Consider the following 27,314-nt stretch of genomic DNA (forward strand, 5'->3'; position numbering starts at 1 on the left):
GAAGTTCTTGAATAGGTACAGGGAGGGTGGGGCGTTAGAGGAACTCAGCAGGTCGGGCAGCATCTACGAAAAGGAGTAACCAGATGACATTCTTGAAGAGTCAGCTCAAAACGCAAATGCTTATTCATTCCCGACCTGCTGAATTCCTCCAGCATTTTGTGTCTGATGGTTTGGATTTCTAGCATCTGTAGAATTTCTCGTGTTGAGTTACCGGACGAAACTGTGATGTATCTGATAAGATAGTGCATCCGCAGAATCGTTTCGTTTCGCTCTGTCTCTACAGAGAGAACCGTCCCAACCTCTCCCGCTTCTCCCCATTACATCGCGCAGAGCTTCAGACCAGGAAACCTCTGCAGAGGACAATCTCCTCTGCATCTTTTCCAACACAACAAATGCATTCCCATAACAGACCACTATTTGCTCCTTTCCATAGATGCTGCCTGGCCTGCAAAGTCCTCCACATTTTGCATGCGCTGATTAATTCAGACATTTGCAGAAGCTCTTGTTTAGCACTATGATTCCCCACAACCTGCTGTGCGGAACTGATATTCTCAAGTGCGTGTGTCGGAAGGATTATTAAAAGCGCAGGAGAAAATATACGGAAGTGGGCGAATGAGGTCTCTTACGCCCCCCTCCGGCGCCGAGTTTCCGCTTCCGGCCGGGAGGGAGGCCGAGGCCTGAGGGCCTGATAGGAGCCTCGGGACTCGCGGCGGCGGCGATGAGGCGGGAACCGGGTCCGTGAGGAGAGGGTGCCTCAGCGAAGCAAGGGCAGGGAGGGAGGGAGGGAGCTGGGTTCCTCTGGAGAGGAATGGAGCTTGCGATGAGGGGGGAGGGGAGAACGGAGTGTTTGTCAGTTGAGGGGAGGGAAGGTGGGAAAGGAAGGCATTTCCCAGCCTCCATTGAGAGAGGGATGGGAAAGAGGGTGCTCCCTCAAGGAGGGAGTTAGAGGGAAGAGGAGGTGACGTAGGGAAGGAGAGGAGGGGATTCTCCTAGTATGAATGAGGGAGGAAGGGATGAGGGATTGAGGGGAAGGACCGAGGTTGAGGGTAGAAGGGGAGAGGATTCCCCTGGTGAGGATGGGGGAGGAAGTGAGGGAACGAGAGGGCGGAGATTCCCTTAGAGTGGAGGCCTATTCAGGGGTCGGAGTTCCTCCATTGAGGAAGTTTGGAGTAGGGAGAGGCACCACCTAGTGAGGGAAGAGGAAGTGACAGGGATGGAGGTAAAGGAGGAGGTGCCCCTATATAACCCTGTCCCTTCTGTCCCTCCTTGCAGGCGCGCTCGAGTGTAACGGCTACAGCGCAGAGCAGGATCCGGACACTCCCTCTGGCGCCCACCTCCCTGCACATCATCGATCCGCTGACCCCTCCTTGACTGCCAGGTTCTGCAGGGGAATCGAGCTTCCGGCCGGAGGTGGAGGAGGAGGGGGCGGAGGGTACTTCCGAGGCCGGAGCCCAGGCTGGAGAGCACAGGGGCCAGAGGGGAAGGGCCGCCCGTCTCCCAGGCGCTGTGAGAGACCCCTGGGGGGGCTGGCGCGGCGATGGAGGGGACGGGAGGGAGATGTCACTCCCCCTGGCCTGGGTGCCATCTTCCACAATCGATGGGGTCTTTCCTTCATCCATGAGCAGGGAGGCAAAGGGGCTCGCAGCCCACACGTTGTGCATGGACACAGCTGGCGGGGAGCAGACGATGGGGCCCTGGCACACTATTTCTCCACAGGTGAGTTGAACATAGAGTGAAGCTACCTCCACACCGTCCCATCACACACTTCTGGGGTCAAACACAGAGTGAAGCTCCCTCCACACCGTCCCATCACACACTTCTGGGGTCAAACACAGAGTGAAGCTCCCTCCACACCGTCCCATCACACACTCCCAGAATCTGAAGCAGAGTGAAGCTCCCTCCACACCATCCCATCATGCACTTCTGGGGTCAAACACAGAGTGAATCTCCCTCCACACTGTCCCATCACACACTTCTGGGGTCAAACACAGAGTGAATCTCCCTCCACACTGTCCCATCACACACTTCTGGGGTCAAACACAGAGTGAAGTTCCCTCCACACCGTCCCATCACACACTTACAGGGTCAGACACAGAGTGAAACTCCCTCCACACCGTCCCATCAGACACTCCCGGGGTCAGACACAGAGTGAAACTCCCTCCACACCGTCCCATCACACACTCCCGGGGTCAGACACAGAGTGAAGCTCCCGTCACACACTCCCAGGGTCAGACACAGAGTGAGGCTCCATCTGTTTTCATGTGGGACGGAGCGTGAGTGAACATAACTGTCTGATGAACTGAGCGTTGGAACTGTTGCTGTGTTAATGCCGAGTCTGATATTCATTGCTCTCCCTCCCCCCCCCCCCCCCCCCCATTTGTTTCTCTTTTCCAGAATGGGATCGGATTTGGGAGAGGCACAAACAGGGTGAGTATCACAATTGTAAGACCGAAAGGCATAGGAGCAGAATTAGGCCATTCAGCCCATCAAATCTGCTCCTTCATTCCATCGTTGCTGATTTATTATCTCTCACAACCCCAATATCCTGACCTCTCCCGTAACATTTGACGCCCTGGCTAATCAAGAACATATTAACCTCTGTCTTAAATGTACCTGATGACTTGGCCTACCCAGCTGTCTGTGGCAATGAATTCCACAGATACACTACCCTCTGGCTGAAGGAATTCCTCCTAATCTCTGTTCTAAAGGGACATCACCAGTGATCCATTGAACCACTACACAGCTCCTCCACTGCCTCGTCTGTCTGTCACACCACTTTCAGGGAACCGTGTAGAGTTGGGATGTTAGATTGAAGTTTTCAAGTGATAAGTGAGGTTAATTTGGAGCATTGAGTGCAGTTCAGATGTCCTATCTACAGGAAGGATATCAGTAAGATTGAGAGAGCACAGTGAAAATTTACAAAGATGTTGCAGGGTCTAAGTTATAAGGTTAATTGTTAAACTGGTTAGGAGATTTTTTTGTTAGAGCATAGCAGATGAAGGGGAGATTATATAGAGGTATTCTAAATTATGAGGGGTATCAATATGGTAAATGTAAGCAGGCTTTTTCCTGTGAGCTCTCCATTTAGACCTTAAGAAAATAATGCACAGGATCAGATTTGGGTGATTCAGCCTGTCAAGTCTGCACCACCATTCCATCATACTTCTCAAGCCCATTCCCCTCCCTTCTCTCATAACATTTCATACCCTAACTAATGAAGAACCTATCAACCTCTGCTTTTAATATACCCAGTGACGGCCTCCATAGCATCTGTGGCAGTGAATTCCACAGATTCACCACTCTGGCTATAGAAATTCTTCGTTGCCTCTGTTCTGAATCTGTGCCTTCTGGTCCTAGACTATTGGAACCAGCTTCAGCACATCCATTTTGTCTAGGCCTTTCAATGGGATTCCCCTTGCCCCCATTCTCCTAAACTCCAGAGTACAGGTCCACAGGTGTCTAACCCTACATTAATCCTTTCATTTCTGGGGGTCATTCTCATGAACCTCCTGTGGACCCTTTCCAAAGCCAGCACAATCTTTCATGGATGTCACCCCAAAGCTGCTCACAATAACATACTCCAAATGCATTCTGATCAATGCTTTATAAAGCCTCAGTGTTACATCATAACTTATTGTACTTTCTAAATCAATGCTAACATCACATTTATCTCCCTTTGCACCTCTAATTTCTGAAATGTAGCCATGTTTAGAAAATAACCACACCTTTATTCCTCCTACCGAAGCGCATGACCTTACTCTTCCTGACTGTATTCCATCTGCTACTTCTTTCCCCATTCTCCAAATCTGCCTGAGTCCTTCTGAAAACTCCCTGCTTCCTCAACACTACCTGTCCCTCCATGTATCTTTATATCATCTGCAAACTTGGCCACAAAACCTTCAATTCTGTCATCCAAATCATTGACATAAATTGTAAAAAGAAACAGTGCCAACACAAATCCTTGCGTCACCAGCAGCCAACCTCAAACAGCCCCGCTCTTTGCCTCCTGCTAGTCAGCCAATCTTCCATCCATGTTAATATCTTCCCTGTAATGGGCTGTTACCTTGTTAAGCAGCCTCATGTGCAACAGCTTGTTAAAGGCCTTCTGAAAATCCAAGTGAACAACATCCACTCACTCCTTTGTCTATATGCCTGTTATTTCTTGAAGAATCCGATTCAGATTTGAATCAGAATCAGGTTTAATATCACTAGCATATGTCACGAAATTTGTTGTTTTAGACCATAAGATATAGAAGCAGAAATAGAGCATTTGGCTCTGAGTCTGCTCCGTCATTTCATCATGGCTGATCCAATTTTCCTGTCAGCCCCAATCTCTTGCCTTCTCTCTGCATCCCTTCATGTCCTGTCCAATCAAGAATCAACCTCTGCCTTAAATATATATAAAGACTTGGCCTGCACAGCTGCCTATGGCAACTAATTCCACTCTCAGGCTAAAGAAATTTCTCCTCACCTCTGCTTTGAAGAGATGCCTCTCCATTCTGAGGCTGTGTCCTCTGTTTTTAGACTCTCCCACCATCAGAAACATCCCCTCCACATCCACTCTGTCAAGGCCTTTCACCATTCGATAGGTTTCAATGAGGTCACCCCTCTTTCTTCTGAATTCTAGTGAATACAGGCCCAGAGCCACCAAAAGCTATTCATATGACAAAACATACAACCTTGGAATTATTTTCATGAACCCTCTTTGATCCCTCTCCAGTTTCAGCACATCCTTTCTAAGATAAGGGGCTCAAAACTGCTCTCAGGACTCAAAAGTGTGGCCTCACCAGTGTATAAAGTATCAACATTGCATCCTTGCTTTTAATTTGCAGTCCTCTTGAAATGAAAGCTAACATTGCAATTGCATTCCTCACCATTGACTCAGCCTGAAAATTAACCTTCAGGGAATCTTGCACAAGGACTCCCAAATCCCTTTGTGCCTCAGTTTTTTTGTATTTTCTCTTAATTTAGAAAATAGTCAATCCTTCCATTTCTGTAGCAAAGTGCATGACCGTACACTCCCCAACACTGTACTCATTTGCCATTTCTTTGCCCTTTCTCCCAATCTTGTCCTTCTGTAGCCTCTCAACTTCCTCAAACTACCTGCCCTGCCATCTATCTTCATATTGTCTGCAAACTTTGCAACAAAGCCATCATTTCCATCATCCAAATCATTGACATATAATGTAAAAAGAATCAGTCCCAACACAAACCCTCTTAGAGCAAGAGGATAAGATGTGAGGTAATAGGACCAATCAAGGGTGACAGTGGAGAAGTGTGTATGGAACCGGAGGAGATAGCAAAGGTACTTAATGAATACTTTGCTTCAGTATTCACTATGGAAAAGGATTTGGCAATTGTAGGGATGACTTACAGCAGGCTAAAAAGCTTGAGCATGTAGATATCAAGGAAGAGGATGTGCTGGAGCTTTTGGAAAGCATCAAGTTGGATAAGTCATTGGGACCAGACGAGATGTACCCCAGGTTACTGTGGGAGGCGAGGGAGGAGATTGCTGAGCCTCTGACAATGACCATTGCATCATCAATGGGGACGGGAGAGGTTCCGGAGGATTTGAGGGTTGCAGATGTTGTTCCCTTATTCAAGAAAGGGCGTAGAGATATCCCAAGAAATTATAGATCAGTGGGTCTTACTTCAGTGGTTGGTAAGTTGATGGAGAAGATCCTGAGAGGCAGGATTTATGAACATTTGGAGAAGCATAATATTATTAGGAATAATTAGCATGGCTTTGTCAAAGGCAGGTCTTGCCTTACAAGCCTGATTTAATTTTTTGAGGATGTGACTAAACACATTGAAGAAGGTAGAGCAGTAGATGTAGTGTATATGGATTTCAGCAAGGCATTTGATAAGGTACCTCATGAGAAAGTAAGGAGGAATGTGATCCAAGGGGACATTGCTTTGTAGATCCAGAATTGGCTTGTCAACAGAAGACAAAGAGCGGTTGTGGATGGGTTATATTCTGCATGGAGGTCAGTGACCAGTGGGGTGCCTCAGGGATCTGTTATGGGACTGCTTCTCTTCGTGATTTTTATAAATGACCTGGATGAGGAAGTGGAGGGATGGGTTAGTAAGTTTGCTGATGACACTAAGGTTAGAGGTGTTGTGGATAGTGTGGAGGGCTGTCAGAGGTTACAGCAGGACATTGATAGGATGCAAAACTGGGCAGATGCGTTCAACCCAGATAAGTGTGTGATGGTTCAATTTGGTAGGTCAAATATGATGGCAGTATTAATGGTAAGACTCTTGGCAATGTGTAGGATCAGGTCCGAGTCCATAGGATACTAAAAGCTGCTGCGCAGGTTGACTCTGCCTTCATCAATTGTGGGATTGAGTTTAAGACCCAAGAGGTAATGTTGCAGCTATATAGGACCCTGGTCAGACCCCACTTGGAGTACTGTGCTCTGTTCTGATTGCCTCGGTACAGGAAGGATGTGGAAACTACGGTAAGGGTGCAGAGGAGATTTACAAGGATGTTGACTGGTTTGGGGAGCATGCTTTCTAAGAATAGGTTGAGTGAACTTGACCTTTTCTCCTTGGAACGACAGAGGATGAGCGGTGACTTGATAGAGGTGTATAAGATGATGAGAGGCATTGATCATGTGGATAGTCAGGCTTTTTCCCAGGGCTGAAATGGATAGCACGAGAGGGCACAGTTTTAAGGTGCTTGGAAGAAGGTACAGAGGAGATGTCGGGTAAGTTTTTTTATGCAGAGAGTGGTGATAACGTGGAATGGGCTGCCAGCAACGGTGGTGGAGGTAGAAACGATAGGGTCTTTTAAGAGACTCCTGGACAGGTACATGGAGCTTAGAAAAAGAGAGGGCTCTGGGTAACCCCAGGTAATTTCTATAGTAAGGACATGTCCTGTACAGCTTTGTGGGCCAAAGGGCCTGTATTGTGCTGTAGGTTTTCTATGTTTCCAGACCCCTGAAGAACACAACAAGTCACCCGCAGCCAATCAGAAAAGGCTTCCTTTATTCCCTCTCTCCTCCTACCAATCAGCCACTGCTTTATCCATACTAGAATCTTTCCTCCAATATCATGGGCTCATAGCTTGTTAAGCAGCATGTGGCACCTTGTCAAAAGCCTTCTGAAAATCCAAGTACACAATATCCACCAACTCTCCCTTGTCTACCCTGCTTGTTACTTCTTCAAAGAATAATACCATATTTGTCAGGCAAGGTTTTCCCTTGAGGAAGCCATGCTGACTATGCCTTATTTTATCATGTGCCTCCAAGTACCCTGAAACCTTATCCTTAAGAATCGACTCCAACGTCTTCCCAACCACTGAGGTCAGACTAACTGGCTTATAGTTTCCTTTCTTCTGCCTGTCGCTTGTTAGAGTGGAATAACATTTGCAATTTTCCAGTCCTCCGGAGCAATTCAAGAGTCTATTTATCCTTGAAAGTTCATTACAGATATCTCCATGATCTCTTCAGCCACCTCTTTCAGAACCCCGGGTTGTACACCATCTGGTACAGGTGACTTGTCTACCTTCAGTTCTTTTAGTTTCTCGAGAACCTTCTCCCTAGTAATGGTAACTCTACTCCCTTTATGATTCCTGGCATCTGGAACTTTCACCATATTGCTACTGTCTTCCACAGTGAAGACTGATGCAAAATACTTATTCTGTTCATTCCCCCATTACTATCTCTCCAGTATCCACTCTCACTACTCTTTTACACCATTGAAAGAACATTGAATATCCTTTAATATTAATGGCTAGCTTCCTTTCATATTCCATTTTTACCTTAATTATTTTTCTTTTAGTTGCCTTCTGTTGTTTTTTTAAAAGGTTTCCAATCCTCCAACCTCCCTCTAATTTTTGCTCTATTTTATGCCCTCTTTTATGTTGGTTTTGACTTCTCTTGTAGCCATGGTTGTGTCACCTTGCCTTTAGAATGCTTCTTCTTTTTTTGTGATTTATGTATCATGCAACATCATCTGAGTTGCTTCCAGAAACACCAGTCATTGCTGCTCTGTCATCATCCCTCCAGTGTTTTTTCTAATCAATTTTGGCCAACTCCTCTCTCACGCCTCTGTAATTCCCTTTATCCCCTGTAATACTGATACATCTGACTTTAGCTTCTCCTCAAATTTCAGGGTGAATTCAGTCATATTATGATCACTTGTCCCCAGGTGTTCTTTTATAAGTTCTCTATTCAATTTCAGTTCATTGCACAATTCCCAGTCCAGAACATCTGATCCCCCAGTGGGCTCAACCATAAGCTGCTCTAAAAAGACATCTTGCAGGCACTTTAGAAATTCCCTGTCTTGGAATTCAGCACCAGCCTGATTTTCTAGTCTACCTGCATGTGGAAGTCTCTTGTGATTTCAGCTGAGGGTATGATAGTGTTGAATGCTGAGCTGTAGTCAATAAACAGCAGCCTGATATGGGTATTGCTGTTGTCCAGGTGATCCAAGGCCAAGCAAACAGGCAGTGAGATCGCATCTGCTGTAGACCTATTGTGCCAGAGGCAAATTGCAGTAGGTCCAGGTTCTTGCTTAGGCAGGAGTTAATTGTGGTCATAACTAACCTCTCAAAGCACTTCATCACAGTAAATGTGGGTGCAACTGGGTGATAGTTATTGGGGCAGCTCATCCTGCTCTTCTTGGGCATTGGTATGATTGTCACTTTTTTGAAGTAGGTGGGAACCTCAGACTGCGGCGGTGAGGGATTGACGATGCCCTTGTACACTCCTGCCAGTTGATTGACACGTGTTTACCATGCCCTACCAGGTTTACAATCAGGGTGTGATGGCTTACAAGGTTTCACCCTCTTGAAAGACGTTCTGGCATCAGCCTCTGAGACAGATCACAGGGTCACCAGCTACTGCAGGGATTTCCACAGGAGTAGTTTAATTCTCCTTTTCAAAACATACATAAAAGGCATTGAGCTCATCTGGGAGTGAAGCATCATAGCCATTCATGATGTCAGATTTCACTTTGTAATGGCCTGCAAACTCTGGCAGAGCTGACACGCATCCAACTACATCTCTAACCTCATTTGGAATTGCCTTTTTCACCCTGAAAATAGTCTTCTGTAGGTCGTACCTGGACTTCTTGTGTAGTTCTAGGTTATTGGTCTTGAATGCCACAGATATACTGCTCAGCAGACAATGAATCTCCTGATTCATCTACTGCTTTTAATTTGGTTGTGTCCAGTATGTCCTTGATGGAACACACCTATCTAAGTTGGTGACAACTGTGGCATATCATTTACTCGAAGATGAATCCCTGAATATAGTCCAGTCTACTGACTTGAAGCAGTCTTGTAAGCGCTCCTCTGTTTCCCTTGACCATACCCTCTTGGTCCTCACCACAGGCACTGCGGTCTTTAGTCTCTGCCTATACACTGGGAGTAGTAGAGACAGATGATCGAAATTTCCAAAGTGTTGGCTTCCCGTTGCACCGTTTTGTGCCTGCTGATTACATTGCTCAGCTCCTCCAGTGTTGGCCTGAAGGAGTTTTCCGCTGCTTACCAGGATGACACTGGAAAACGTGGATGACACTCAACTGCTAGATGTTTTAGTTTGGATGACCAGGACTGAGACAGAACCGCCACATCCATGCACCTTGATGAGTTAATCATGAAGCAGATGATACCTGCTCTGTCTGTAAAAGACTGAGCTGTCCTGTCTTTGCAGTGAAAGGTAAGCCATTGATCTGCAGCTCTGTGTCCAAAATGGCGGCAGTTAGCCATGTTTCCGTGAAGCAAAATACACCACAGTTCCTGATGACTCTGGTACACCAATCTTTCTCTGAGATTTTCAGTTTTGTCTTCCAGAGACTGTACATTTGCCAGCAGGTTAGACAGGATTGGGAGTTGAAGGTCTCTGCGTTTCAATCGTACCTGTGCTTTCACACTTCCAATTTCTTAAAGGGGAACTGCACCCACAACTCAAATCTGCAGCCTGGGAGTATCAATGGATTTTTTAAGCATCTTTAAAAGATATTTAGTAGCTTTATAACAAGCAATGAGGAGGAATTTTGTTAATAGCATAAACAGAATATTTGATGATCCCCTTTGGAGCTGTACACAAAAAGTTGCCACTTATTGGTGCCTTCTTCAGAATCAGGCAAAATTTCCCCAAAAGGAAACCATATGCCTTTGTCCCTCCAAATACTCTGAAATGTCATCTTTAATAATGGACTCCCAACATCTTCCCAACCACTGAGGTCAGACTAACTGGCTTATAGTTTCTTTTCTTCTGCCTCTCTCCCTGGAGTGATATTTGCAATTTCCCACTTTTCCAGAACTATTCCAGAATCTAGTGATTCTTGAAAGATCATTACTAATCTCTTCAGTTACTTCTTTCAGAACTCTGGGGTGTAGTTCATCTGGTCCATGTGACCTTTCTGCTTCCCAAGCACCTTCTCCTTAGTAATAGCAATGATACTCACTTTGAATTTTGCACCCTGACACCTTTGAATTTTTGGCATACTGCTAGTATGTTCCACAGGGAAGACTGATGAAAATTACCTACGGTACCTGCTGTTTCTTAGTCCCCCATTACTACCTCTCCATAATTTTCCAGCGGTCCGATATCTACTCTCACCTCTCTTTCAAAGTAAATTTTATTATCAAAGTACATACAACCCTGAGATTCCTCTTCTGCAGGCATACTTCGCAAACCTACAGGATCAATGGACAACAAACTGCAAATGCAAATATAAATAGCAAAAAATAAGAAGCATGAAATAACAAGGTAAAGAGACCTTACAGTGAGACCTTTGTTGTGGGAACACCAGAAATATCCCCTTTTGTTCAAGAGCCTAATGGTTGAAAGATAGCAACTGTTCTTGAACCTGGTCGTGCAAGTCCTGAGGCCTGTACCTTCTACCTGATGGCAGCAGTGAGAAAAGAGCATGGCCTGGATGGTGAGGATCTTTGATGATGGATGCTGCTTTTCTATGGCAGTGTTTCATGTAGATACGATCAATGGTTGGGAGGATTTTGCTTGTGATGTCCTGGGCCGACTCCACTACCATCTGTAGAATTCTCTGCTCAAAAGGTACCGTAACACAGCCAGTCAGCACTCTTTCAACCACACCATCTGTAGAAGTTTGCCGAGGGTTTTAATGATATGCCAAATCCCTGCAGACTCCTGAGGAAGTAGACTCTATCATGCCTTCTTTGCAATTATATTTAGATGATAGGTCCAGAACAAGTCCTCTGAGATAGTCTTTATGTATCTGAAAAAAAAACTTCTGGTATCTTCTTTTATATTATTGGCTAGCATACCTTCATATTTCATTTTGTCTCCTTATGGCATGTTTAGTTGCCTTCTGTTTTATTGGGGTTGCTTCTTTTGTTTTTGTGCTGTCTTTTACTTCCCTTGTCAGTTAGTCACATCATCCTCCCTTTAGAATATTATTGTTTTAGCTTCTAAATTCTCCCAGAAATTCCAGTCATTGCTGCTCCACCGTCATCCCTGCTGGTGGCCCACTCCAATCAACTTTTGTCAGCTCTTCTCTCATGCCTCTGTAATTTCCTTTACTTCACTGTAATACTGATACACCGGACGTTCACTTCTCCTTCTCCAGCTGCAGGGTGAATGCTATCATGTTATGATCACCACCGACAAAGGATTCCTTTACCTTAAGCTCGCTAATCAATTTTGGTTCATTACAGACCACCTAATCCAGGCGTGTACGAGGATAATGTATACAAAATTATGAGAGGTATAGGGCAAATGCAAGCAGGCTTTTACCTTTACAGTTGGGTGGGACTAGAACTTGAGATCATGTGAAAGGTGAAATACAGTGGCATGCAAAAGTTTGGGCATCCCTGGACAAAATTTCTGTTACAATGAATAGCTAAGCAAGTAAAAGATTACCTGATTTCCAAAAGGCATAAAGTTAAAGATGACACATTTCTTTAATATTTTAAGGAAGATTACATTTTTATTTCTCTTTTAGTTTTAAAATAACAAAAAAAAGGAAAAGGGCCCGAAGCAAAAGTTTGGGCACCCTGCATGGTCAGTACTTAGTAATGCCTCCTTTGGCAAGTATCACAGCTTGTAAATGCTTTCTGTAGCCAGCTAAGAGTCTTTCAATTCTTGTTTGGGGGATTTTTGCCCATTCTTCCTTGCAAAATGCTTCTAGTTCTGTGAGATTCTTGGGCCGTCTTGCATGCACTGCTCTTTTGAGGTCTATCCACAGATTTTTGATGATGTTTAGGTCGGGGGACTGTGAGGGCCATGGCAAAACCTTCAGCTTGCGCCTCTTGAGGTAGTCCATTGTGGATTTTGAGGTGTGTTTAGGATAATTATCCTGTTGTGGAAGCCATCCTCTTTTCATCTTCAGCTTTTTTACAGATGGTGTGATGTTTGCTTCCAGAACTTGTTGATTGAATTCATTCTTCCCTCTACCAGTGAAATGTTCCCCGTGCCACTGGCTGCAACACAAGCCCAAAGCATGATCGATCCACCCCCATGCTTAACAGTTGTTGAGGTGTTCTTTTCATGAAGTTCTGCACCCTTTTTTCTCCAAACATACCTTTGCTCATTGCAGCCAAAAAGTTCTATTTTAACTTCATCAGTCCACAGGACTTGTTTCCAAAATGCATCAGGCTTGTTTAGATGTTCCTTTGCAAACTTCTGACGCTGAATTTTGTGGTGAGGACGCAGGAAAGGTTTTCTTCTGATGACTCTTCCGTGAAGGTTATATTTGTGCAGGAGTCGCTGCACAGTAGAACAGTGCATCACCACTCCAGAGTCTGCTAAATCTTCCTGAAGGTCTTTTGCAGTCAAATGGGGGTTTTGATTTGCCTTTCTAGCAATCCTACAAGCAGTTCTCTCAAAGTTTTCTTGGTCTTCCAGACCTCAACTTGACCTCCATCATTCCTGTTAACTGCCATTTCTTAATTACATTACTAACTGAGGAAATGGCTACCTGAAAACACTTTGCTATCTTCTTTTCACCTTCTCCTGCTTTGTGGGCATCATTTATTTTAATTTTCAGAGTGCTAGGCAGCTGCTTAGAGGAGCCCATGGCTGCTGATTGTTGGAACAAAGTTTGAGGAGTCAGGGTATTTATAAAGCTTTGAAATTTGTATCACCTAGCCTTTCCTAACAATGACTGAACAAGCCATAGTCCTAACAAGTTAATTAAGGTCTGAGACCTTGGTAAAGATATCTGAGAGCTCAAATCTCTTGGGGTGCCCAAACTTCTGCATGGTGCTCCTTTCCTTTTTTTCCCACTCTAAAATTGTACAAAACAAAAATAATACACTAATCTTGCTTAAAATGTTAGAAAGAATGTTTCATCTTTAACTTTATGACTTTTGGAGATCAGTTCCTCTTCTACTCACTTCACAGTAACAGAAATTTTGACCGGGGTGCCCAAACTTTAGCATGCCACTGTATTTAAAGGGAACTTTTTCACTCAGGGTGAGGTGTGATTTAAAAGTTTGAATGGGTACATGGGTGGGAGGAATATCGAAGGCTATAGTCTGGTTGCAGGCAATGGTCTGAAGGGTGATGAGAGATGTACAATAAGAGGCATTGGTAGAGTGGGCAGGGCAGAAATAGCTTACAGGAGAGGGAATAATTTTGAGGTGATTGGAAGAAAGTATGGGGGGGATGTCAAGAGGGAGGTTTTGTACAGAGTGGTGGGTGTGTGGAACACCCTTCCAAGGGGTGGTGAGAGGCAGATGCATTAGGGACATGTAAGAGACTCACAGACAGCATATTGATGCAAGAAAAGGAGACAATGTTGGAGGGAAGGGTCTTGTTGATTAAAAGGTCAGCACATTTTGGAATATTATTGCATACAATTCTACGTTCTTAACTCCCAAATAAAGTAGAGGCACTGGCATTGATCAGTTAGGGCCAGGACAGGTCCTCGGAGACCTTGAGTAACACACACAAAATGCCAGAGGAATGCAGCAGGTCAGGCAGCATCTATGGAGGGGAAAAGCAGTTGCTGTTCTGGGCCAAGACCCTTCTTCCAGCATGTGCAAAATCTTGTTTGTCCTGAGATGCTGAAGCCTTGGAACTTGAAGCCCACTCTTTACACCGCATCTTTTAGCCAAAAAGATATCCACCTGTACTTTCCTCATGAATCTAACTCACAATTCTTTTTGTATTATTCTGTTTGATTCAAACTTTTAACTTTTTTTTATATCTTGCACTGGATTGCAGCTGAGAAACTACAAACTTTAGGGTATCTGTTAGTGATAATTATTCTGATTGGGAACATCTTTAGCCGCCTTGTGCTCTGTGAAGCCGAACACCCTGCTTTTCCTCACTATGGTCTCACACTTCCCTCTTCTCTCATTACAGATCCCTCGGCTGTTGTCCTGTACGAAGAATCTCTGGATGCGGCCCCTGTGGCCGACTGAGTGTCGGGCCATCTCTGAACACGGCAGGGACTGGGTAGGGGAGTGGGAGGTTCCTTGAGCACATTGCCCTCTCTACCATACACGCAGAGCGTTCCCATGGAGAGATGGGACAGTGGGGAGGGCAGGAGTGCAGGTGGTTGGTGTGGGAACAAGTGAAGGGTCTGTGAAAATCTGTCAGCAACGCCATTAAACTTCTTGTTTGTTTTTGTATCAGAGTCCCGCGTCCTGTCTTTGGTCTGGGGAGACAGGAGAGGGGGTGGGTGAGAGCAGGTGAGGAAGGGAAGAAGAGTTAGAGACTCCTGTAGGACTCACAGCTGTTTTGAGAAATGTATAAAAAACCTTTATTAAATCGCACACGAAACACGGAGGCTGGGTGGAGCCTCTGACACAAAGCATTATGATACAAGCCATCATTACTGACGTACACCAGGAAAGCTGCTCCTTCTCCCACCCCACACCTTGAAGGAAGGAGAGGTGGGAATCCTCGGCAACTCCCTGAAGGGGGAGGGGGCTTCTGAAACTGACGCTGTCACTTGGCAAGGCAGCTGAGAGCGTTGGCCTGTGAGACAGAGAGAATGTGTTACATCCAGGGGTCAGGAAAGGGAAAGAGGCAGAGTGTTAGAGCCCATTGTAGTAGAGATGAGTCAGTTACACAGCACAGAAACAGCCCTTCAGCCCAACCAGTCCATGCTGACTCAGATCCCCATCTGAACCTGTCCTATCTGCTCACAATTGACCCAAATCCCTCTAAATCTTTCCTACGCATGGACCTGTCCGAGTGTCTTTTACATGTTAATGTAGTTGCCTCAGCCACTTCCTCTGGCAGCTCGTTCCATTTATGGATGAAAAAGGTCCCTATTAAATCTCCTTTCCCTCATACTTTAAATGTGCCCTCTGGATTTTGATTCCCCAACCCGGGGAAAAGACTGCACATTCACCCTATCTGTGCCCCTCATTTTATACACCTCTGTAAGGTCAACTCTCAGTCTCCTACGCCCCAGGGAATAAAATCACAACCCATCCAATCTCTTCCATGTCTCAAGTCTCAACACCTCATAAATCTTCACCACGCTTTTTCCATCTAAACAGCATCTTTCCTATAGCTTAGTGACCAACACTTCAAGGCAGATCACCAACATGGGCTCCCTTCCACAAACCTCCTGATGGGAGGTTCCCTCCATTCCACAATCCTCCTGCAGTGAGATACACCCCTCCCACAACCTGCTGGGAAAAAGCTCCCCTCCCATTGGAAGCAACCCTCCCTTCTTCCAAACCCCCGGGAGAGAGGTTCTCTCCCACAGGTCCCCTGCTACGTGAGGTGTAAGAGCCTCATGCAGCTGACCTGCCACCAGCCCCTCTCTGTCATTTGTTGAGTTGTTTTTTCACCTCTTGATTTCTCACCTTCATGAAGGTGGAGAGGAACTTGGCTGACATGCCGACCTTGGCAAGATCCTCAATCTGCAGAGAGAGGAAGAGGGAGTGTGGTGAGAACTGGGAGGGAGGAAGAGAGGTTCAGAGACACACTGAACCCCAATCCCCTTGTTCTGCTCAAATCTGTCCGTCCATTTCCCACCCCCTCTCAAGATCAATTAACTGAACCAGATGGACTTCATCCCAAATGTTTTGAAAGAGGTGGCTGAAGTGTTCATGGAGGCATTAGTAATGATCTTTCAAGAATCACTAGACTTTGGCATGGTTCCAGAGGACTGAAAAATTACAAATGCCATTTCACTCTTTAAGAGGGAGGGAGGCAAAAGGAAGGAAATTATAGTCCACGTAGCCTGACCTCAGTGGTTAGGAAGATGTTGGTGTCCATTGTTAAGGATAAGATTTTGGGGTACTTGGAGGCACGTGAAAAAGAAAATAGGCCAAAGTCAACATGGTTTTTCGTAAGGAAAAATCTTGCCTGACAAATCTGTTGGAATTCTTTGAGGAAATAACAAGCAGGATAGACAAAGGAGAGTCGATGGATTCTCCTTTGACAAGCTGCCACATGTGAGACTGCTGAAGGTAAGAACCCATGGTCAGGCAAAGATACTGGCATGGATGGAAGATTGGCAGGAGGCAGAGTGGGGAAAAAGGGAGCCTTTTCTGGTTGGTTGCCAGTGGCTGAGTGGAGCAGGGGTTGGTGTTGGGACTGATTCACGTTAATGATTTAGATGTCAGAATGAAAGGCTTTGCGAATGATATGAAGGTGGGTAGTTTTGAGGAAGCGGGGGGTTGCAGAAGGGCTGAAACAATTTGGGAGAATAGACAAAGAAGTGGCAGATGGAAAACAGCTTCAGGAAGTATACGGTCATGCACTTTGGTAGAAGAAATAAAGGCATGGACTTTTTAATGAGGAGAAAATTCAGAGATGCAAAGGGACCCAGGAGTCCTTGTGCAAGATTCTCTGAAGTTTCATTTGCAGATTTGAGTCTGTGGTGAGGAAGGCAAATGCAATGTAGCATTAATTTCAAGAGGACTAGGGAAAAAAAAGCAAGATGTAATGTTGAGACTTTATAAAGCACTGGTGAGCCCTCACTTGGAGTATTGTAAGTAGTTTGGGCCCCTTGTGCAAGAAAGGATGTGCTGGCATTGGAGAGTATGAGGAGCGTTTGAGGTCTCTGGGCCTGTACTCACTGGAGATTAGAATAATGATGGAGGGGGTGGAATCTCATTAGAACACCTAGTCAGAGTAGAAGTGGAGATGATGTTTCCTATAGTGGGAGTATCTAGGAACAGAGGGCACAGCCTCAGAATAGAAGGACTTCCATTCAGAACAGAGATGAAGAGAAACTTCTTTAGCGAGATGACTGTGGAAGCCAAGTCATTGAGTATGTTTAAAGTGGAGGCTGATAGATTCTTAGTTAGTCATTGCATCAAAGGTTACAGGGAGAAGGCATTGAGAGGGATAATAAATCAGCCATGATGGAATAGTGGAGTAGACTTGCTGGGCTAAATTCCACTCCTATGTCTCATGGTCTCTCTGCACACACATTCACCCCAAAATCTGTCCATTCCCTACCACCCATTGGTTCCCCCTGCAACATTGTGGCACAACTGTGCAGGCACATGGACATCAGCGAGTTAGAGCAGTAGGAAGAATTTAAAAAGAAGACAGCTACATAGAGCGGACGATATAGAAGGGGTCAGAATAGGAGAGCTTTGGCTCAACGGGGCTTCAGCGAAAACACGTCGAGGCAAGGTAAGTTACTTGTGAAGAATAGGAATGGGAAGTATGTCTGTGAAGTCGGTGTTCTGTACTGGGTGTTAGACGTGGCCGCATGTGTGCCGGGTGTGTTGAGTTGCAGCTCCTGAGGGACCGCGTTAGTGAACTGGTGATGTAGTTCGACAACCTTCGTCTGGTCAGGGTAAGTGAGGAGGTGATGGAGAGGAACTATAGGCAAGTAGTCACACTGGGGCCTCGGGAGACAGGTAAGTGGGTAACAGTCAGGAGAGTGAAGGGCAAGGGTCAGATATTAGAGGGTACCCCTGTGGCTGTCCCCCTTAACAATAAGTACTCCTGTTTGAGTCCCAAACAGTCCTTCCAGGTGAGGCAACACTTCACTTGTCTGTTGGGGTAATCTATTGCATCCAGTGCTCCCGGTGCGGCCTCCTCTACATCGGCGAGACACGACGCAGACTGGGGGAATCACTTTGTCGAGCACCTACGCTCCGTCCGCCACAACAGACAGGATCTCCCGGTTGCCACTCACTTCAACTCTCTTTCACATTCCCATTCGGATATGTCCATACATGGCCTCCTCTACTGCCATGATGAGGCCAAACTTCGGCTGGAGGAACAACATCTCATCTACCGTCTGGTAGTCTCCAGCCCCTTGGTATGAACATCGAGTTCTCCAACTTCCGGTAATTCCCTCCCTCTCCCTTCCCCCATCCCACCTCTACTCTGTCTCCTAGCTGCCTATCACCTCTCATGACTCTGCCTTCTTCTACTACCCATAGTGCTTTCCCCATAGATTCCTTCACCTCTCCTGCCTAACCCCTCCCTGCTTCCCCTCCCCCCACCTTCTTCATAGGGCTCCTGCCCCCTCCTTTAGTCCTGACGAAAGGTCTCGACCCGAACCGTTGACTGCTTCTTTCAACGGATGCTGCCTGACCTGCTGAGTTCATCCAGCTTTTTTGTACGTCCTGTTTGAGTACTGTTGGGGAGAGGGGTGGTTGACCTACCAGGGGGAAACAACAGTGGCTGCACTTCTGGCACAGAGTCTGGCCCTGTGGCTCAGAAGGCTAGGGAAAGGAACAGGATGGCAGGTGTGATAGGGGACTCTATAGTTAGAGGATCAGACAGGCGATTCTGTGGACACAGGAAAAAAACTGGGATGGTAGTTTGCCTCCCAGGTGCCAGGGTCCGAGACGTTTCTGATCGTGTCCGCGATATCCTGAAATGGGAAGAACAGCCAGATGTAGTGGTACGTATTGGTACCAACGACATGGGTAGGAAAAGGGAGGAGGTACTGAAAGCAGACTACAGGGAGTTAGGAAGAAGCTGAGAAGTAGGACCTCAAAGGTAGTAATCTCGGGATTACTGCCTGTGCCACATGACATTGAGTATATGAATAGAGTGAGGTGGAGGATAAATGCGTGGCTGTGGGATTGGAGCAGGGGGCAGAGATTCAGATTTCTGGATCATTGGGACTTCCCTTGGGGCAGGCATAACCTGTACAAAAAGGACGGGTTGCACTTGAATCCAAGGGGGACCAATATTCTGGCAGGGAGGTTTGCTATGGCTATTGGGGAGAGTTTAAGCTAGAATTGCTGGGGGGTGGGAACCGAACTGAAGAGACAGAGGAAGGCTCACAGATAGAGAAAGCTTGTAGACAGTGTGAGAGGGAGGATAGGCAGGTGATAGAGAAGGGACATGCTCAATCCAATGGTTTGAGATGTGTCTATTTTAATGCAAGGAGGATCATGAACAAAGTGAATGAACTTAGAGCATGGATCAGTACTTGAAGCTATGATGTTGTGGCCATTACAGAGACTTGGATGGCTCAAGGACAGGAATGGTTACTTCAAGTGCCAGGCTTTAGATGTTTCAGAAAGGACAAGGAGGGAAGCAAAAGAGGTGGGGGCATGGTACTGCTGATCAGATAGTGTCATGGCTGCAGAAAAGGAGGAAGCTGTCTACTGAGCCTCTGTGGGTGGAAGTTAGAAACAGGAAGGAGTCAATAACTCTACTGGGTGCTTTTTTTAAATATATCGTTACAGGGACTTCGCGGAGCACATAGGGTGACAGATTCCAGAATGGTGCATAATAATAGGGTTGTCATGATGGGAAATTTTAATTTCCTCAATATTAATTGGCATCTCCCTAGAGCAAGGAGTTTAGATGGGCTGGAGTTTGTTAGGTGTATTCAGGAAGGTATGTAGGTAAGCCTACAAGAGGAGAGGCTGTACTTGATCTGGTATTGGGAAATGAATCTGGTTAGGGGTCAGGTCTCTCAGTAGGAGAGCATTTTGGAGATAGTGATCACAATTCTATCTCATTTACCATAGCATCGGAGAGGGATAGGGACAGACAAGTTAGGAAAGCATTTGATTGGAGAAAGGGGAAATATGAAGCTCTCAGGCAGAAACTTGGAAGCAGTAGATGTAGTGTATATGGATTTCAGCAAGGCATTTGATAAGGTACCCCATGGAAGGCTTATTGAGAAAGTAAGGAAGCATGGGATCCAAAGGAGCCTTGCTTTGTGGATCCAGAATTGGTTTGCACACAGAAGGCAAAGAATGCTTGCAGACAGGTCATATTCTGCATGGAGGTCGGTGACCAGTGGTGTGCCTCAGGGATCTGTTCTAGGACCCTTTCTCGTCATAATTTTAATAAATGACCTGGATAAGGAAGTGGAGGTATGGGTTAGTAAGTTTGCTGATGACACAAAGGTTGGGGGGTGTTGTGGATAGTGTGGAGGGCTGTCAGAGGTTACAGCGGGACATTGATAGGATGCAAAACTGGGCTGAGAAGTGACAGATGGAGTTCAACCCAAATAAGTGTGAGGTGGTTTATTTTGGTAGGTCAAATATAATGGCAGAATATGGTATTAATAATAAGACTCTTAGTAGTGTGGAGGATCAGAGGGATCTTGGGATCCAAGTCCATAGGACACTCAAAGCTGCTGCGCATTGGCCTTCATCAACCTTGGGATTGAGTTCAAGAGCTGAGAGGTAACGTTGCTGCTATATAGGACCCTGGTCAGACCCCACTTGGAGTACTGTGCTCAGTTCTGGTCACCTCACTACAGGAAGGAGGAAACTAGAAAGGGTGCAGAGGAGATTTACAGGATGTTGCCTGGATTGGGGAGCATTACCTATGAGAATAGGTTGAGTGAACTTGGCCTTTTCTCCTTGGAGCGACAGAGGATGAGAGGTGACCTGATAGTGGTGTATAAGATGATGAGAGGTATTGATCATGTGGATAGGCAGAGGCTTTTTCCCAGGGCTGAAATGGCTAACATGAGAGGGCACAGTCTTAAAGTGCAGAAGTAGGTACAGAGGAGATGTCAGGGGTAAGTTTTTAAAAAAATGCAGAGTGGTGAGTGCGTGTAATGGGCTGCCGGCGATGGTGGTCTTTAAGATCTTTTAAGAGACTCCTGGATAGGTACATGGAACTTAGGAAAATAGAGGGCTATGGATAACCCCAGGTAATTTCTCAGGTAAGGACATGTTTGGCACAGCATAGTGGGCCGAAGGGCCTGTGTTGTGCTGTAGGTTTTCTATGTTTTGATGTTTCTATGTAACCACCTAGAGGAGTCTACCACAGCCCCAACCCCATGTACTTGTGATGCGGACTGTCCCACCTGCTTCTCACACTTTGTGTGAGGTCTGTGAGAACCCACCCCCAGCCCTTAGTCTGTACCTGCGAGTACGGCCCATGGCACTCTCTCCAGCCAAGAATGAGCTGAGCGGTCTTGTCTCCCACCCTCTGCAAGGTCTTGAGCTGGCGGAGGGAGCCCTCATTCAGCACGGCCAGGATCTGTTCCTTCTGCTGTTCAGCAAGTTGTACATCCATCATCAACTCTACACCACCCCCCTGCTCCTTCTTTGCATTGTCCTGGAGGTGGTGGAGAGACAGGGGTTGGAGTCAGCACCCACTCACCATTCAAACACACTTCCTTCATCTACAGGGTCCAGAGTGGAGGTGGTAAGAGGAGAGGGCAGACACCGGTCACCCCTCACTCACACACACTCACTCTCCATACCAGCCTGCCTTCCCTGGGCTCCAGCGCAGAGAGGAAGGTAAGGACTGGTCAGGTTCTTATTCCTCACCTCTCAGGTACATGTCCCTCCACCCTCTGCTGGCAGGAGAGGAGGAGGTGGGAGAGAGACAGAGAGGTGGTGTGGAGACTGCAGTTGGATAGCAGTGTTTCTCTCTCATCCCCTCAGCCACATTCTCATTGAGGGTGTCCCTGAAAAGAGACACCCGTCAGAGTTAACACATCCATTTCCATCTCCACCAACAGTATCGCCCTGAGTACACAGAGTGACCTGGTCGAACACAAGACAGCCTCTCTCTCCTTGGTGGGTGGTACTAACCCCTCCTCTCCCACATCCACCCCTCCAACCCCTAATTCCACCCCCCCCCCCCCCCCCCCCCCACCATTTTACCTCGACCTGCTTCTCCTTGCGCTTCAGCACCAGCACATCCCCGGTTTGGAGACACTCAGTATTGTCTATGCCTGGGAGAGAGCAGAGGCACACACAACCGTCAGAGTGAACAAGGCAGGGGAAGGGTGAGGGTTTGAGGAACAAGAAGTGGGCAATGTTGGGAACAATGAGGGGGGTGGGGGAAGAGTTAAGGGAGTTGGATGACGGAGAGAAGGGGGGCTGATGACAGAATGGGGTAGAGAAGGGAGCAGGGTTTAGATATAGGTTGATAGGCAGAGGGAGGAGGTACGAAGACAGCCCCATGCATCGGTCTCCCTCCCTCCTGGACCCCTCACCCACAGAACGTACGCTGTAAAGGGGTGACGATGGCTTTGTTCCTTTTCTTAGCCACTGAACTCTTACGCAGGATGGGGTCCTTGCCACAGGGGAGGAGGCCATTTCCAGTTCCTGTGGTTTCCTGTGCACTAATGACTTTCTCGAGTTCTTGCTGTCTCCGCTCCAAATGCTGGGTGTATTTTATATAGATAGATATAAATATACACACACACACACCGAGAGGAGGGGGTAGAGAGGGAGAGAGAGAGAGGTACATTGTGTGGTCAGATGACATCTCTCTGACATCTAGTTCCCTTAGCGTACAGGGATTCCCCTCTTTCTAACCCATGGGCCACAAGGCAAGATAAGGAACAGGGATATTGCTGAATTCTCCCTCTCCCTCCAACCACTTTGCCCAAAGGTCTTTGCCCGAAACATTGAATGCTTTTATCCCTCTGTAGATACTGCCTGACCTGTTGAGTCTGTGGTGCTCTATATTTGCAGCATCGAAATAATATTGTATCCATCTCCCCAGTTCCCTCCCTCTCCTCCCCACTCCACCTCAGTGATCACTATGCTGTGATGGACAGCAGGAATACCGGCCTGACACCACCCCCATCCCTTCCCCTGTGCACCTGGATCTGATCCTGGCCTGACCCCACCCCCATCCCTTCCCCTGTGCACCTGGATCTGATCCTGGCCTGACACCACCCCCATCCCTTCCCCTGTGCACCTGGATCTGATCCTGGCCTGACACCACCCCCATCCCTTCCCCTGTGTACCTGGATCTGATCCTGGCCTGACACCACCCCCATCCCTTCCCCTGTGCACCTGGATCTGATCCTGGCCTGACACCACCCCCATCCCTTCCCCTGTGCACCTGGATCTGATCCTGGCCTGACACCACCCCCATCCCTTCCCCTGTGCACCTGGATCTGCCGCCGGCTCTCCTCCAGCTTCCTGAGGAGTTCCTGCCTCTCGGCCTTGGGTGTGCCCAGCACAGGCAAGCCACTCCGACCCTGTGTGCGCAGCAGGTCCTCTAGCTTCGACAGACGCTCCATCACATCCGGCCCGTACACCTCACTGTTCAGTTCCTCTGGTTTCAGCAGTGGACTGCCAGAGATCAGCGAGTGGGGAAAGAGCAGGTCTAGTTATCATCCTGGCTGAGGACACAGCTCCACCTACCTTCAAACTCAAAGTAAATTTATTATCAAAGTACTGTATGTTTTTATATATATATATATACCGTAGATTCCGGATTTTAAGCCTCTACTTTTTTCCCACATTTTGAACAGCTTTGAACTTTGCGGCCTTTAAAACGGAGCGGCTAATGTATTATTTTTTTTCATGCCGGCCGAAAACATTTTGCCTCGTAACAGTAGACCAATAAAATTGATGAGTAGTTCACAGAGGTCCAATGAAATTGTACGATAAATCAAGCGCACTTTCACAATTAAATTATTGTAAATCAGTCATTTGTACTCACCCTCATCAACATGGAAAACACTCGAAGAAAAGCATTGTGCTGCCTTTATGGCAGTTATTTAGTTTATAATATTTTCGCTTAGTAATTCATTTTCTAGTTAAAGTTAGAAGAGTTTTAACTATATTTGTTTTCTGTACTACATCGCGGGATGCTATGACGTCACACCTGGTTTCGCCGCGTCTTGTGGGAAAACGCCGGTTTGCGATAAAACGGGACGGCGGGGGTCGAGCGGCGGAGCGAAAACGCTGCTTTTAAGTTAAAGGCGATCAATAACTTTTCCTGGTAGGCTGCAGTATATATATTTTTTACCAGTCGTTAGGAGATATTGGAATGTTGTTCAGTAAAAAAGTATACGCAACGTATATTTAAAAGTAGCCGTGTTACGGGCACGGTTCGAAAAAAAGCATTTGCAATATGTATTTGTTTTTGTTACCATATGGATTTAATTAAAAGTTAAAAAATCCTCACGTGTAATATCTTTCTGTGTAAATATCTCATATTACAACGTGGGACACCTGCGGCCGAAAATCCGGTGCGGCCTTTACAAGTAAAAAATTGATTTTATTTCTAAAATTAGAGCCAGCGGCTTTTAATCAGGTGCGCTCTGTAGTCCGGAATCTACGGTATATATACACACACACACACACACCTTGAGATTCATTTCCTTGCAGGCATTTACAGGAAAAATAAAGAAATATATTAGAAATTATGAAAAGCTATAAATAGAAAAGACTGGCAAACAGCCAATGTGCAAAACAAAACAAATTGTGCAAATACAAAAAAAGAGAAAAAACTACCGGTAATAATAAATAAGCAATAAATATCAAGAACATCAGTTGTCGCGTACTTGAAAGTGTGTCTGTAGGTTATGGAGACAGTTCAAAGTTGAGGTCAGGGAAGCTCTCCACACTAGTTCAGCAGCTTGATAGTTGTAGCATAATAATTGTTCCTGAAATTGGTGGAGCAGGGTGGGACCCAAGGTTTCTGTACCTCCTGCCTGATAGTAGTCATGAGAAGAGAGCATGGCCTAGATGCTGGGGATATTTGCCATTGAGTGAGGGTGTTGTTGTGGCCCTCCTCAACCAGATTATCAATCTCCCTCCTATATGCTGATTTGTCACCACCCTTGATTCGGCCAATGACAGTGGTGTCATCAGCAAACTTAAATACAGCATTGGAGCTGTATTCTGTTGTGATGCTGGGTTGTACAGTAGTTACTGAATAAATCTGGATATAAACATCTCACTGTACAAGTGAAGAACCAATGAAATGGCATCCACTGTTGACCTGTTGTGACAGTAGGCAAATTGGATAGGAGCCTGCTGTGTATTTACTTCTTCAGTGATATTTGAGTAATATTGTAAATATGTCATTTTAATTGAGCATTCTTTGTTTTCATAATACATTATGGATTATATGTACAAGTATGTAAACGGCATACATCAATACATCACTATGTCTTACGTCCGTGCCTCACTAAAGTAAAGAAACTATGTACATAATTTTACCCTGGGCTCCTGTGTTTTTCTTTCAATTAGTTTTATGGTTTGGAGTTACAAACTGTAACAATGGTGATGAGTAAGTCTTAAAATGAGCCTGAGGCAACTGCCTACCTGTTGAAGCGCAGCGTGTCTTCTTCACAAAGGGGAGAAGGAGATGTTTGAATCTCCCCCTCCCCCTCCCCCTTCATAAGCACAGCAAGACATTCGAGTTAAAAATAAAGCAGAAACCATACAAAATTAACAGGTTCATCAACAGTGAGTACGGGGTGATAAAAATAAATAAAAAGCAGAAATGGCTGGCTACATCAGAAAGGTAGACATATTTGATTCCACAAAAGATAATGAAACAAAGGAAATAGTCAATGAGAATGAGTGCTAGTTTTGACGAGTGTAATTGAACACATGCAAAGCACATGTCAGGTGGATAAAAATAAATGGACAACATAGGGAAGAGAAAAAGCTAAAAGTCAAGTTGCAGTTTCAAAAAGAGCACTAATTTGTACACTGTTGATGAAAAATCTGATGCTGAGAGTGACACAAGACTGGGTAGCCTTGAGATTTACAATGTGAAAACTAGCAATAGACATGCGTAACAGTGAAATACAATAACCGACAAGCCATGTTGGGCTTGTATGCGGTAAAAACAGGAGGGCCAGTATTGTGGGGTTGTTATTGACTGACACAACTACAACCTGGTGGACGGACTTCCAATCATCTGTATGCCACATTCCATGCAATAAATTAAACCTAAGGCAAATTAAGAAAGGTACTGGATGATGCCACAGCAGTGTTCGGGGGGAGTGGGGGGTTGAAAGGGACTGAACTGCACTGAGCTGAAGCTGTGGGCTTCTGGATCAGTTACGGACTCACTTTTGTGAACTCAGTTCTGAATGCTATTTGCTTACTTTTATTGTTCACACGATTTGTTTTTTATCTCCTTCTGTTCATTGGGTGTTCAGAGTTCATTTGTTGTGTTGGGTTTTATTGAGTTACTTTGTTTTGTGGCTGCGTATAAGGAGATGAATCTCAAGGTTGTGCAAAGAATACATACTTTGATAAATTCAGTACTTTGAGCTTTGAAGTACATCAATGACACAAGTCATTATGCCACAATGTCATAAGCATGCACCTCACTAACAACCAGTGTGCAAAAGACAACAAACTGAAAGAAATACCAATAACGATAATAATATAGTAGTAATAAATATTAAGAACATGAAATGAAGAGTCCTTAAAGTGAGTCCATATGTTGTGGGAACAGTTCAGTGATGGAGTGAGGGAAGTTATGTCCTCTGGTTCGAGAGCCTGATGGGTGAGGGGTAATAACTGTTCCTGAACCTGGTGAACTGGGACCCAAGGCTTCTCCGCCTTCTCCCTGACGGCAGCACTGAGAGAGAGCATGTCCTGGGTGGTGGTGAAAAGTGAAGTACACACTCATCTCCCAGCTCAGTGTTTTTCTTTCGGTTAATTTCAGGAGTTACAAAACATACCAGAGTCCTTTTTTTCCTAATTCTCATGCTATGCAAAAATCTAACTGGATCTTAGATATATTTAATGAGAGAGCTTCTACTGCTTTCCTGGACAGAGAATTCCATAGATTCTCTAAAGATTTGCTTTAATGGTAACACCTACATTGAAACATGCAACACTCTCGAAAAAATGCAGTTCCTCCTCATCTCCGTCAGAAATCTACTCCCCCCCCCCCCCAAATCTTGAGGCTATGTCCCTTTGTTCTAGTCAACTTTCCTGCCTCTATCTTATCCATCCCTTTCAGAATGTCATATATTTCTATAAGATCCCCTCTCATTCTTCTGAATTCCAGTCAGTACAGTCCCAGGTGATTCAATCTCTCCTCATGGGTAGAATCCCTCAGCTCTGGAATCAATCTAGTGAAACTCCTCTGCAATGGCCCTAGCCACTGTACCTTTTCTCAAGTTAAGACCAGTACCCGTGGTGCAGCCTCACCCCTCCCTGCTCTGAAATTTATTCCTCGATCTCTGAAGGCCAACCTTCCATTTGCTTTCTTGATAAACGGTTGTATCGG

The 27,314-nt window shown here is 45.8% G+C and overlaps 2 protein-coding genes across 2 annotated transcripts in view; one reads left to right on the forward strand and one right to left on the reverse strand.

Moving 5' to 3' along the window:
* Positions 1 to 598: 598 nt before the first annotated feature.
* LOC140719124 (uncharacterized) lies at positions 599 to 14,570 on the forward strand. Its single transcript, XM_073033516.1, has 4 exons — positions 599 to 734; positions 1,273 to 1,716; positions 2,395 to 2,427; positions 14,304 to 14,570. The coding sequence occupies exons 1-4, from the start codon at positions 719 to 721 to the stop codon at positions 14,360 to 14,362; spliced, it is 552 nt and encodes a 183-aa protein (XP_072889617.1). The 5' UTR covers positions 599 to 718; the 3' UTR covers positions 14,363 to 14,570.
* Positions 14,571 to 14,677: 107 nt separating this feature from the next.
* kif22 (kinesin family member 22) overlaps positions 14,678 to 27,314 on the reverse strand; it is a 60,837-nt gene continuing 48,200 nt past the window's right edge. Inside the window, exons 10-15 of the mRNA XM_073033514.1 lie at positions 23,212 to 23,395; positions 22,316 to 22,472; positions 21,968 to 22,038; positions 21,219 to 21,413; positions 15,764 to 15,820; positions 14,678 to 14,921 (exon numbers count right to left, since the gene is read on the reverse strand). Coding sequence (XP_072889615.1) covers positions 14,892 to 14,921; positions 15,764 to 15,820; positions 21,219 to 21,413; positions 21,968 to 22,038; positions 22,316 to 22,472; positions 23,212 to 23,395 — 694 coding nt within the window. The 3' untranslated portion in view covers positions 14,678 to 14,891. The remainder of the gene's footprint in view (positions 14,922 to 15,763; positions 15,821 to 21,218; positions 21,414 to 21,967; positions 22,039 to 22,315; positions 22,473 to 23,211; positions 23,396 to 27,314) is intronic.

Source organism: Hemitrygon akajei, chromosome 31, assembly GCF_048418815.1.
Source record: "Hemitrygon akajei chromosome 31, sHemAka1.3, whole genome shotgun sequence".
Classification (NCBI taxonomy): domain Eukaryota; kingdom Metazoa; phylum Chordata; class Chondrichthyes; order Myliobatiformes; family Dasyatidae; genus Hemitrygon; species Hemitrygon akajei.